We start from the raw sequence: 14,486 nt of genomic DNA on the forward strand, positions 1-14,486 counted from the left end.
GACCGTGAGATCGTGACCTGAGCCGAAGTTGGACGCTTAACCAACTGAGCCACCCAGACACCCCAAAGTCTTCTTTAATGTTTACATACTTGGGCTGTGAAACAAAGTCCATATGAATAAACAGTGGCTTTAGTTCTCTCCAATCACCTTCTTTTATTTGCATTTTCTAATTTAGGAGGTAAGGGAAAATGGCCATTGGTGCGTGTGAGGAGCCATCTAAATAAAGAATCAATGGACAATAGATGCACATGTGAAGGAAAAATCCTCAAAGATTCACCTACGTGGATGAATTTCATACATACCTTGGCTTTTTACAAGTTTATTTTGGATCTCCAGGCATGTTTCCAATAATTGCTAGATAAATGAAACATCACTAGAAGGCATACAATCTGCCCACCCTCAAAGGTACAACTCCATAGATATCCTGGACACATCATGGCCAAATAAAGACATAATAGACGTTGATATAATTAGCAATTTATGGTGAATACAAAATGTCCCTGCTGAGTCAGTGAGTATAGCCCAGGATATGGCCTCCCCCCATGTCACAGCATGTTGCTGGACACCAGTCACAAAGAAGCATGCCCTGCCTTGCCCCTCCTTCCCCTCACTTCAGTACACATTATATTCTACGAGATGTAAAATGCTGCAACCCACATTCAGTCTGTGTTTGTAATGTGTCCTTTTCTTTTCCCTCACATATGGCATTTTGAAACAATTACATAATGAGACATATTATCAGGGCATAACTGTCAAAAATGAAGAGACTGAGCTGTGAATAAATATTACCCACTTATTAGCTGTGCTGCTCCTGTGTTCTCAAATCTGTACTTTATCCCTGACTCTTGGGGGTATACTTTACCCCCTGATTGCCTGTGTAACAAAATGGCCCTGCACTAAAAGTATTCAGAAAAACATTTACAAAGTCCACGGCAAATTAAACTCTAAAGTAGTGTTTCTTGTCATATTTCTGTTACAGTCTGGTGAAATCTACTGAATATCTTCAGAGCATGTTTTAAAATTCATAAAAATATATAGGATAATGAAGGACACCACTTATATTGAAATACTGTTAAAGAGTCACCTGACCCTGTGTTAAGAACGTTGCTCCAGGGGTGCCTGGGTGGCTCAATTGGTTAAGTGTCTTACTCTTGATTTTGGCTCAGGTCATGATGCCAGTGGTTCGTGGGTTTGAGCCCTGTGTCAGACTCTGCGCTGACAGTGTGCAGCTTGCTTGGGATTATCTCTCTCCCTCTGTCTCTGCCTCTCCTGTGTGCTCTCTCTCTCTCTCAAAATAAATTAATTAAAAAAAAAAGAATGTCGCTCTAATATGACTCAGTTTTTGGTTGTTTCATCAAGTTCCTTCCCTCTGACGCACCTCTTCTGGACTTTCTGTTTTAAATATGAAAAAAATCAAATATGGCAGATTCTCTTAACTCTGTTACCCCCATAGAGCCGTTTGGAAAGACATTTAACTCTTTAGAAATGCAGTTTTTCCCACTGAGTGAAAGCAGTATCTTCCTCAGGATCAACACATACTTCCAAATACCAGGATGTCAGGAGGTCTCAGTACTCAGTGGGTGATGCTCACAGGTGGAGCTAGCTCTTCTGGATCTACAGGTCTGGTTGTGATTCATGCCTACCTGTGTATCATCTCCCTTTTTTTTTTTTCTCACGCTCAAAAGTCCAACCAGAATGCAATGACTGCGCATATTGTTGAACATTAAGCCTCTCGTTTTTTTGTAACAAAGTTATTTGGAAACTTTGGTATTTCACGATGCAATAACAAATTGATTATGAGAATCCTCACAGTACAAAAAGGTGGTGAGACTCCATGGTTGAGACTCCATGATTTTACTCAGGGACACATACACTGAGGAAGGAAGGATGTTCGGCCTTTCATTCAGGTCACTGTGATGCCATTTAGCATTTATAGTGGCAGTACTGAAGTGAAAATCTCAATGGCCTAATTAATTATATGTTTCTCTTGACTAGAGGTTGACACTTTTCTCTAAAGGTTCAGATAGTATATGTTTCAGGCTTTTCAGGCTGTATGGTCTCTGTTGCAAATACTCTGCCATTGCAGTGTGAAAGCAGACACAGACAAAAACAAACAAACAAACAAACAAACCCTAAAAGAAACAATGTAGCTGCGCTACAATCAAAGCTAAATTATGGGGATGCCTGAGTGGCTCAGTCGGTTGAGCATCTGACTCTTGATTTCATCTCAGGTCATGTTCCCAGGGTCATGGGATTGAGCTCCACGTTGGGACCCACACTGAGGGTGGAGCCTGCTTGAGAGTCTGTCTGCTCCCTGTCTCTCCACCCCTCTCAAAAAAAAAAAAAAAAAAAAAAAAAAGACAAAAAGAGCTAAATTATGAACACTAAAATGTTGATTTCATATGATCTTCAGATGTCACAGTATATTATTCTTTTTAAATGTTTTCACTTTGTTAATGGATAAAAACCATTCTTAATTAGCAACCCACACAAAAACAAGCAGCAGGCGAGACTTGGTCCATGGGCTGTAGTTCGCTACTTCAACTTTTATGTATGAAATCAATAGCCAGGTAGCAAACCAATTCAGTAGGTTTATTTGGTTGGTTGTGACATCCCAGCGGGACCTTCATGTAAACTAATTTTAGCTAGATTGTGAAGTGATGAAGTCTTTGATGTTTTTAGATGATACTACATATAGAAACAAAATTCAAAATGGCATAGATAGAAACTATCTTTGTCTGAAATCAGTCAAGATCCAACCCCCAAAGACAATAAGTAAGAAGCCTCAATTTTGCACAGACATTGCAGACTACTGTATTTACAAAATGTGGAAGTGTAATAGAAGCAAATTTGTTCAGCACAAATTTAGAGCTTTTTTTTTTTTTTCCTGAACGTTATTGGTATTAACCTGAAATAAATGGTATCAGTTTCCTTTTACTGGAGTTAGGAAATATTCCACAATTTCTATGCAGTTCTTTGTGTTATGAAGAACATGAAAATCTGAGAGCCTGTCTTCTAAATCTGTAAGAAATATCTTCATTACTGATTATTAATGGTAGAATTGATTTTCAGGGTATTTTTTCAAGGAGGAAAAACAAAGACAAATTTAAAAAAAAAAATCAGAAGGAGGGTGGTAGACAGCAGCAATATGGTGTGGGTTAGACAATCCCTGTGATTCATGGAAAAGTTAGGGCTCACAGATTAACTGTCATGAGAAAGTGTTTTATTTCTTGTAGAATAGTTCCCATCAACCAGATCATTGCAAGATTAGCACAAAATTTCCCTTATTTAGAAATCAGACAGTTGCAAAATACATAATACTTCATATGAACTTCAATGTTGTTGTTGTTGTTGTTGTTTTATAAATATCACCAGACACACATCTGGGGTTTTAGTGCTTGCCACAGTGTAGTTTTCTGGTTGACATATATCTAAGAAATGCGTATATTAACACCCAGGCTATAGAGCCAAGTACATTTTAGTGCGGGCTACAGCTGAAAGAATATGTTTCCATTCCTTGTCCATCTGTTCTTGGCAACATAAATTTAAACTAGAAACACAGAATAAGTTTCATGAGAAATAAGTCTAAATAGGGTTTAGAACAGCAAGGTGAATGAATCTATGACTTCTTAACATTTGATTTTGTAGCTGGAATGTTGTGTTGACTTGGTGAAATCTCAGCTGCAGCTATAGCTTAAAGTTTAAAAAAAATAATTGGGTTTTTTTGATCAGTTCATTTAAAGAAAAATCCAGTGGCTTGGTCACACTTTCTGTTTTAAGGGTTTATATTTGCCAATGATCATGAGCCTAACAAATTTTGAGATTTCAGAGTGTTTAGTTGCCATACCCTTGAACTACACTAAAATGTATTATCTACTTTTATGAACTCTGTGCTACAGTGGATCCGTAGTGCGGGAAGAGGGTTTCCCATGCAAAATGGAGTTCGTACAGAATACACTTGTTTTTCTGCACGTCCAACCTCAGTTATGACCAGCTTTTACGTTATTATCTTGTAAAATCATCCTGCCCTCCCACTCTGTGCTCCAATCTCCAGCTTGTTCTGCTACTAAAGTAATATTAAACTATTCACATTTGAAAGAAGCATGAGAATGTTAAAATATAAAAGGACCATATATATGCACCTGGAATCTTGCCTCCCTCTCAGGGATCCAGGCACTCTGAGCTCAATAAGTACGCTGTGTAGGGGCTGTGTGTCAGGGCTGGGCTTCGTGGGATTCTCCTGATGTGAGGGCACCCTCTGCCTCTGGCTGAGCCAAAGTCTTCAGATTGGAAAGGGACCTTGAAGCTTATACAGTCCAACCTCTTTCCCTATGTAAGAAGCATTTCTATAATTTTTAAGACTCTCTGTTTTATATGGTTGATTTATCAAGTGCACGGTGCTTATGCATCAAAGTAGTTGGGTTCAGATTTTGGCTCTGTCACTTCCTAGGTGTGTTAATATGAATAAATTAGTTAACTTCTCTAGTGTTCAGCTTCTCTGTCTGTGAATGGGAATAATCATATTTACCCACAGTTTGTTTTAAGGGGAACCAAAGGAGTCCAGCGACAGGCACTTAGTAAACACTCAACAAGCAAGAGCTATTACTATTAGCTTCTTTCTACTGTCCTCTGTTAAAAATCATAATAATAATTGCACTGTGCTAATTATCTAGTGGTGTCCAAATAGTATTTTAGCAGCATATCGTCAGAAAAAAACATTTCAAGAAATTAATATTGTTTCTTGAACTTCTGCACAAAGTCACCCATCACTAAGGACAAGTCACTCAATGATTCAGAGACTCAATCTTCTTATCTCTAAATGAAAGACTCAAATTCCACGATCTCTAGGGTCTTTTGTTCGAGTAATATAACAAAATCATGTTTGACAGCATATCCTCATACTTTATTTATAGTGTTGAAATGTATATTTGCTGCCAAATGTATAAACGTTCCATATATACATGTGGAATAACATTAAGTTTGTTGATGTTAAAAACTACTGGTATATTCTTTGGCATTATTTGGCTCCAAATTCATTCTTCCCATTTTGTTTTAGACCAAGCTGACAGCAGATCTTTTCCCACAGCATCTTGGGGTTTAGTTAAACTGAGAGCTTTAGACGTAGGCCATCTTTTCATTACTTTCAGAATCCAAGACAAGCTTTCTTTGTCAAGTAGCTTTCATTTTTCATCTTCATAATATCTAAGGGCATTAAATTGTGCACATATGGATCTACACTGTAACTTACAAGGCTTCTGTTTTCTTTCAGATCTGAGTGATCAGCTGCTAGAGGTAGTTGGCTTGGAAGGAGCCATGGAGATGGGACAAATATACACGGGACTGAAAAGTGCTGGGCGGCGGCTGGCTCAGTGCTCCTCTGTGGTCATCAGGTAGCTGTTTCTCTGTAATTGAGACAGGGGGTTGAGATGATATAAATAAAAGTTAATTAAAAGTATGCAGGACTCTGATAACAACATTTGTCTTATTTGTGCCTCAAATTATCAATAATTAACACTGATATATTTGAAAATGATGGAAATTGGCAGATTTTACCAAGTTTTGGTTAACTGTTACTTATCAGGTTTATTGGAATTTGATACCCTCGTGTTCAGACCACGGATACAATTCTAACGTACAAATTTCATCTCCACTAACATGATTCCCATACAGTTTAGTTTGCAGAGGCATGGAAGTATCTACCAGGCATAATACCCAATGGAAACACTAGTGAAGCACCATTAACTTAAATTCCTTCATGAACTAAAGTACACCATCATTTCTACAAAATTAAATAATCAATTATTGTAAAGTAAGATCTTATATATTTATTAAATTTAAACCTTTTAAGAAGCATTTTTCCAGAACTTTACCTTTAGGGAAAAAAAAAAAAAGTATTTTTGACCCTAAGGTGAAACCATGGGTCATAGCACAGGTATAATTGGTGTTATTTGTATAAAAATGTTGATATTGGAAAATCTGAGACATCAAATACCTTTCCTTCAGGTCTGAGCTGTAGGTTTTCATGAAAACAAGGAGGCTTTATTTTCAGCTATAGGAATTCTGACTGTATCATTAACCATAAACCCTACATTTTTCTGTTAGTATCCATAATTTGTTTTATATCATCACATTTACCAGGAAGTTCTTCATATTCTTGTTACCAAGGTACCTTTTCAGGGTATTCATTAATAGTCAAGACTTAAAGTCTCCTTCAGAAGAGTTAAATTTAGAGCCAGCTATTGCCATATTTGCATTTTCTGGTCTTATCATCTTATATCTTACGTATAGTCTATTATATAAAATATTTCATTGTTATACTTAAAATGAAATATTTTCCTCCAGGACTAGCAAGTCTCTGCCAATGCAGATCGATGGGGAACCATGGATGCAGACCCCATGCACGGTGAGTACCGAGTAGTTGAAATGCTATATCACTTCATACTTGCTTTTCAGATGTCATGCACTTCTATAACTAACTAATCACATAATCCTATAACTGAAAAATCACAATATTTAAGCTTTGGATCTATTACCAAGTACCTTTTTCTATTTATTATTGATGTGTCAGGACTATTGCATTCAGGTTTGTGGGATTATATGCCCTTGGCAGTGGTTTGACTTTTGAATGTTTGTATTAGTGTAAGTACAACCTTTAGATACCATAGATTGATTATATTTTAAACTCTGGAACTAAAGAAAATTGATAAAATTTTTCTTAATTTTTATTGTACTTATTTCAGAGCACCACGTGAGAAAGTTATTTGTAGGGCCTTCAGACATAAATCTCCCTGAAATTTAACCCATCTGTTTTGTTATTTTTTTACCTCCATTTGGGGATTTGAGGGCATCCTCTCTGTAGAACACTCTCTCTGTTGTTGTTTTCTCCATAATGAGATATTATTTAAGTTAGACATTTAGACCTCCCACAAAATTTCAGTTTACATTTTTTATAGTGAATATTTTATTATATTTCAAAAATATGTTAGGCAATGCCCTTGGTACTAAGAATAGAAACACGATCAGTGATATATATCATGATCAATAATACAACAGGATCAATAATATAATTATCTTCAAGGAACTCTTTGGATAAGACACTAAATGTTAAATATAAACAGATTAATCACAAACGTAACTTCAGATTACAAGAGTTATGAAAACAAGTATGGTGAAATGATAAGGAGGAACAGGGTACAATATGGAGGATACTACTTTAGATTAGTCGACATAGGAGGCCTTTTTTGAAAGAAGAAATAAAAATTCAATATGTTAGACAAACAGTAAGGAGGGTTTTGATGACCGAAACTAGTTTGTAGAGATAGGGGGAGAACAGAAAGAGATAAAGTATAGAAGATGAACAGGAGACAGACCATGTAGAAAAAATGATAGCAAAGAGTTAGCATTTGATTCTGTGTCCATTTGGAAGCTTTTGAAGGCTTTAAGCATCATCTGATTTACATGTTAAAAGGTCACCTTGGCCACTGGGTGGAGATTGGATTGGACTGAGTAGCAGCTGGGAGAGAGTCTATCAGAGTAGTCTGGGCTCAGGCATGGATAGTGACAGGGAAGTAGATGGATTTAAGCAACATTCAAGAGGTGGAACAAGAAGAATTTGCTAATGAGTTCCCTGGGGGCTAAGAGAAAGCCATGAATCCAGGTTACCTCTTACATGTGATTGATGATGTATTTACTGTGTAGTTAAGACTGGGGGGGGGGGGGTAACCAGTTGGGAGTGGCAGAGGAGGTCTTAATCTTAGATTAGTGTAGCATTGTGCTAAGTGCTGGTGTTATATTTAAGTATATTTTAAATTGAGATATAATTAATACACAGCATTGTACTAGTATGTATTAAATATTCACATAAACATTAAATAATGGATATCATCATTTTTCAGATGGAAAAAATGGAGGCTTTGGAAAGTTGAATAACTTACTCAAGGTCAAATACATAGTAGAACTCAAACCCAGGCTCTTTGATTAAGGCCCCTTCTCTTAACCACTAGTTTAAACACATTTAGCTACAGATTCCAAACAGTCCAGCTTAGCATGTAAAATGGAAGTGTTAATTTTACCTTTCCAGTGGTTTTACTCTAAACTTATTATCTTTACTCTTTGTGTACAGCAGATAAATATGATCTTTTGTTTATTCCTGATATATTCTTTTTAGCCACTTTGAACCCCAAGTTTGTGCATCAGTTTATTCTCTAAAAATAATGTAAAAAAAAAAGCCTGTTTAAAAATCTCTGTAGATTGGCTACTTCCTATACTTTCTGCTCTCTTTGTACTTGGTTCCAAATATCCTTAAAAGACTTCCTGTTCTCCCTTTACCAGCATGTATGCACTTGCATCTTGTCTGGTATTCTTCACTCTCCCCACACTTCTAAGGTGGCATTTATACTCACAGAGATGTTAAAGGTGTTGCCACAAGTGATGGTGGCAGTGATGTGCTAAGGTGCTGGTGATGTATGGCTGGTGATGGTGGTCGGGATGAACTGGTGGACATGCTACCACCGATGCTGGTGATGGTAGTTGTGGTGGTAGCGGTGACAGTGGTCGTGATGTGGGATGATAGTGGTGCTGGTAGTAACAGTCTTCTTGTCTTTAATGGAAGGCCAGTTTTCATCAGCTTGCTTCACAAGATAATAGATGAAAAACAGTGAAACACCAAATGCCTTCCACAAGGACTCTGTAATTTTTGGATTCTTTTCAGGGAGAAGGGATGTTTACTCCTTACTCCATGCCTAAAATCCAAAAGAGTTAATAGTCATAATAATAATATCTAACATTTACTAAGCTCTTAATTTATGCCATGTACAGTTTGAGACATTTGACCTGTACTGACCTGTACATTTAATTTTCACAAAAGCCCTATAATTAGTTTCATTTTATAGATAAAGTAACTGAAGCAAAGGTCAAATTGTTTGCTTGATTCCACACAGGTAAAAAGTGTTAGAGTAGAGCGGCACCTGGGTGGTTCAGTGGGATTAAGTGTCCGACTCTTGATTTTGGCTCAGGTCACGATCTCATAATTCATGAGCCCCAGGCTCCTGCTGAGCATACAGCCTGCATGAGATTCTCTCTCCCTCTCTCTCTCTCTCTCTCTCTCTCTCTCTCTCTCTGCCCCTCTCCACTACTCACATGCCCTCCCTCAAAATAAATGAACATTTTTTTTAAGTGGTAGAATAGTAATTAAAACCAGTGAGTGGTCTGGCTCCACTGTCCTCACTCTCCATGGTTATTTCCCATCATGGATCTCAATCCAAAAAGGCCCTACACCACCCTTGTGACTCCCCCTCCAGAGCATGAGGTAAATCACTTACTTTAAAAAGTCTTGGGGCGCCTGGGTGGCTCAGTCGGTTAAGCGTCCGACTTCAGCCAGGTCACGATCTCGCGGTCCGTGAGTTCGAGCCCCGCATCAGGCTCTGGGCTGATGGCTCAGAGCCTGGAGCCTGTTCCGATTCTGTGTCTCCCTCTCTCTCTGCTCCTCCCCCGTTCATGCTCTGTCTCTCTCTGTCCCCAAAATAAATAAACGTTGAAAAAAAAATTTAAAAACAAATAAATAAAATAAAAAGTCTATGTCTGGGGCATCTGGGTGGCTCAGTCGGTTAAGTGTCCGACTTCGGCTCAGGTCATGATCTCGCGGTTCATGAGTTCAAGCCCCGTGTCAGGCTCTGGGCTGATGGCTCAGAGCCTGGAGCCTGTTTCAGATTCTGTGTCTCCCTCTCTCTCTCTGACCCTCCCCTTTCATACTCTGTCTCTCTCTGTCTCAAAAATAAATAAACGTTAAAAAAATATTTAAAAATTAATTAAATAAATAAAAAGTCTATGTCTATGAAAATCTAAATAGTGTTTCAGAATAATTTTAGCTTATTTTACATAGCACGAGCACTTCACAAGATACTTTTGTTAACTTATATTTCAATTACTAACTGGATATTTATTTTGCCTATTAATTATCATGATCTTTACAATTGTTAAATTAATAATAATTTTATATAACTTATATTTAATTTTCTCTCCTTTATTTTTTTTCAAAGTTTATTTATTTATTTTGAGAGACACAGAGACCGCATGAGTGGGGGAGGGGCAGAAAGAGGGAGAGAGAGAGAGAGAGAGAGAGAGAGAGAAAGAGAGAGAGAGAGAGAGAGAGAGAATTCCAAGGAGGCTCTGCACTGTCAGCACAGAGTCCCATCTGAGTGTTGAACTCACGAACTTTGAGCTCATGACCTGAACCAAAACCGAGTTGGATGCTTAACCGACTGAGCCATCCAGGTGCCCCTAATTTTCTCTCCTTTAAACTCTCTTGTTCTTTAATTTTTTTTTAGATTTTTTTTAGTGTTTATGTATTACTGAGACAGAGCATGAGCAGGGGAGGGGCAGAGAGAGAGGAAGACACAGAATCTGAAGCAGGCTCCAGGCTCTGAGCTGTCAGCAGAGTTGGACACAGGGCTCGAACTCACGGACCCCAAGATAATGACCTGAGCCCAAGTCGGATGCTTAACCCAGGCACCCCAAATCTCTTATTCTTTTAGAATATTCCATTCTTTAGTGGGCCAAGAGCTGTACTAGACTATGGCTCATTTTTGTCATTTCATATTCTGGCATATTCTACTTTTTCTAGAACCACATGGAGTTCTGAACTTTAAATTTCACTTTAAATGAAGAGACTATTTAAATAGTCTTCATAGCATTGGTATGGTTTAACTAAAGAGTCTTCTTTGTTTCAATTGAATAACAAAATGTTTTTCATACAGAACATAAAAATTGATAGAATGTAAAAACTCTTTGATGATTGAGCTGATATTTAATTTATGAAGGATTTGCTCTAGATATATAGAGCACAGCAGAAGTCTGGTTTTCTCTAAGTGGAATATATAAAATGGAAAGGCAGGTGATAAATGGGTCTTGATTCTGATTTTAATGATATATTTTTTTTTAAAAATCAAAGTAATACAAGGTCTGCGGATAAGCGGTGGTGGTGGTTCTACAGCAAAGGGAAAGTACATAATGCCATCAAACTGTATACTTTAAAAATGGTGAAAATGTGAAATTTTCTGTTACCTACATTTTACCACAATAAGAAGAGAATTAAAAAAAATAATATAATATTTGCTTAGAAATTTCACCAGTCCAGAATTAAAGTATCAGGAAAAGCAAAACTAAGAAAGCTTAAAACTAAAGCTTTTCCACTATATACTTAATAATTACATTTATGACCTTTTAAAATATCTCACTATAAAGTAGTCATTAGAAATGTGTCAAATACTCCTCAGTTCACAGTTTTATAATAGTCACTAACAGAGTATGGATTCTAGCCATATAACAATCGGCCATGTTCACAAGCCTATCAAACTGAAGAGACAGTTAGTTTCAGAACACTTTGTATTGAAATAGTTCCAGAAGAGCCTTTCTTTAGGCAGGACCCCAGAGCCTATTTTCCCCCTTTTGTCTTCTTCCTCCCCAGTCCTTCTCCCTGAGCACATCAAACATACTGTTTGTGTTGTCAGTATGTTCCTATTGTGGAGAGAACAAACAGAATAGCTTGGGGAGGAGGAGAGAGCATAGTAAGATATGGGGGATCATAGATGAGGTCAGATTTCATTTTGTATCCATTCATAACAAGTGATGAGTGCCCGCTAAAGTTCTGTTAAGTTAGGAGTCATACCAAGCCACAAATTCAATATAGCTAAAATGGACTCATCATCTGTCTCCCTTCATTTTCTCCCCACAAACAAATACTGACTTCTTACATTCCAAAACACATACTCCTCCTTTTACCATATTGAGTTAGTGAAACCATTATGTACCTACTGTTTCCCAAGCTAGAACCATGAATGCACTCCTAGATTTCTCTCCATACCCCCAAATTCAAATACCATGTCCACCTACCAATATGACATATTTCTGGGATCTTTTTCTTTTTTCCATCCCTACTACTCTTGTCCTAGATTTGGCCCACTTCATTTCTCTTTCACGCCTGGCACTAACCACATCAGTCTTTCCCCATCTCCATTTTGTCCCCCATTTTAACCCATCCTGTAACTTTCTACCAGAATGATCTCTCTAAAATACTAATCTCACCATGATACTCTTCTGCTTAAAATCATGTAATTACTTTCTTTCTGATGAAATATAATTGGAATCAGGCTTCCTATTTCACCAGTATCATTTACCTTACTTCTTTTTAATCTCTTCATGTGCTTCCCTTGTGTCCAAATAATTTTTTCTTCTTCTTTAGTTGAGTTACACAATTCAGCTTGAGAGTCATTTCATGCTGCCCCTCCTCCATGAAGCCTTTGTTGAGCATTGCCATTTCTTGCACCCCATCCCTGACCCCAGCTAGTTGGAAAGCGCGGCCTCAGTGCTTCATAGCTTTATCCAAGCACTAATGATATTACATCAAAATTATCAGCTTGTCTGTCTAGTTCCTTGATAGACATAAGCTTATTGAGGTCATGCACCATGATTTTTATCATCTTTATACCCACAGAGCATAGCACTGTGCCTTATACATAATTATGCTGCCAATGCCAAGTGCATTTTGAGTTTGTGAATTTCTTAAATACTTCTTGAGGTAGTATAACATTTTTTAAAAAATGCTTTCTACTAAATCTTCTTTCACTGAACATAATGTAGGTTGGCTAGCAATTCATTCACATATTTTTCATATATAAATACATGTAAAAGTTATTTTGAGTTAACTTTATTCATTACATTCTCAAAGCAAAGAATTTTAATGTATCAAAGAAAAAATACATCCTTAACCTTCAGAATTTTAATTTCTTTCTGCTTCTTGGTATGGTACAGTTAAATTTCTTTGGGCCACTTCCCTTTGCATTATCAATTATGTTAATAATTCTGGTAATACTTTGAAATATTAATCATCATGTATTAGGTGTTACTTATGATACTTTTATGAAAATAATGCCAAAGAGGTTGTAATGTGGTATTATCCTGAGCGCTTTGCCTGTGATTAAAATGAAGGGAGTTCCTGGAACTTTCTTCTGTGTGGTGGCAAATGGGAAGGAAGTCATGAACAGATCATAAGCTAACTGGTGAAATGACCACAGATTAAATATAAAGACTTCTCAAAGGGGTAGCTGAAGTAAATGCAACTTCTAGAAAGCACTTACATGTCTTTTGATCTCTATTTGCCTTTTTTATTTACCTCTCAGGACCCTGAACCCACTTCCCCAATGTCCACTTCCAAAGTTAGACACCATCAACACACAAGTCAGCCCTGACTTGGTACTCAGCCAATTTCTGCCAAACCAGGTTGTCTTGCTGCCTTAGGTTTGATCCCTGTTATTCCTGGGGCAGATACTTTGTCATCTAGTGACCTAAGAGCAATTGTCTCCTCCTTCCCCATTTCTAATGTGTAGGCCGTTCTATGAGATACTGTCTTCTGACTTGAATGCCAGTTTCTTTCCCTGGTACTAGTATCTCCTTGATTCAGACACTAGCTACGTTCCTAGCCTTTGCTTTCACCCTCACTTAGGAAGACTGGATCTTTTTGTGATTGCTCTAGATGATGCAGTGATCTGGAGCTTATCTTAATTTTGACTTGTGTTTGCAAAGAGAATATATCCAGCCCAGCTTTAAAATGCAAAGTCTTTAAAAAAGAGGAGCAGTGTTCTGTGGTCTCTTAAATCTTTATTTATATGTTTGCTTAATTATTAAAAATAAGCATAACCTAAAGGTATTATTTATTCTGAAATGATTTGCTAAATACAAATTCATCTCAGACTATTAAGATAGAAAATTAAAATTTTTAATTTGTAAAATTTAGTGCCATTTAGGTGAAGGCTGATTGAATTTTGGGATATTTGGATGTACCAGATAGATATGTTTGGAGGTATCCACTATAACAATGCCTAACATTTTTTGAGTGTTGACCATGAACCAGTTTCTGTTTCTATTTATTACTTATTTAATCCTTACAAAAACCCTAACAAGTCAGTAAGGTTATTATAATCCCCATATCATACACTGAAAACAAACAAACAAATGAAAATACTCCAGATAAATTAAGCAGGTTTTCCAAGGCCACAAGGTAGGAAATAGAGCAGGTCGCTCTAATGCCTTTTTTCATTTTTTCATAATTATAATGCTTTGCTGTCTCACTCAGTTACTCTTCAGGCCCTTACTGTATCTCTAATATTAGTAATCAGTTACAACTCTATCATTTATAACAGAATTGAAATAGTTTTCAGCTTATTTACATTTTTCTCTTTTATATGTCATGGGGTTTTTTTGTTTGTTTGTTTTTGGGTTTGTTTTTTTGGGGGGTATTTTTTTGTTTTTTTTTTTCTTTCCAGTATAGCCAAAGCCATCCATCACGTTGCTACTGAACAACTTACTGAACAAATTACAAATTACTACTGAACAACAATGATCATTTTACTCCCAGATCTCAAAGTTCAATGCCTCCTTGTTTCACACAAAATAAGTTTAGAATCCTTGTGATGGCATTAAATAATTCTCCC

General features: G+C 37.0%; 1 protein-coding gene across 10 annotated transcripts in view; it reads left to right on the plus strand.

Moving 5' to 3' along the window:
• DGKB (diacylglycerol kinase beta) overlaps positions 1-14,486 on the plus strand; it is a 750,184-nt gene that overhangs the window by 693,406 nt on the left and 42,292 nt on the right. For all 10 annotated transcript variants that reach the window (XM_040472539.1, XM_040472542.1, XM_040472540.1 and 7 more), the window contains 2 exons: positions 5,270-5,390; positions 6,343-6,403. In XM_040472539.1, coding sequence (XP_040328473.1) covers positions 5,270-5,390; positions 6,343-6,403 — 182 coding nt within the window. The remainder of the gene's footprint in view (positions 1-5,269; positions 5,391-6,342; positions 6,404-14,486) is intronic.

Source organism: Herpailurus yagouaroundi, unplaced genomic scaffold (assembly GCF_014898765.1).
Source record: "Herpailurus yagouaroundi ecotype Mexico unplaced genomic scaffold, PumYag 100, whole genome shotgun sequence".
Classification (NCBI taxonomy): Eukaryota; Metazoa; Chordata; class Mammalia; order Carnivora; family Felidae; genus Herpailurus; species Herpailurus yagouaroundi.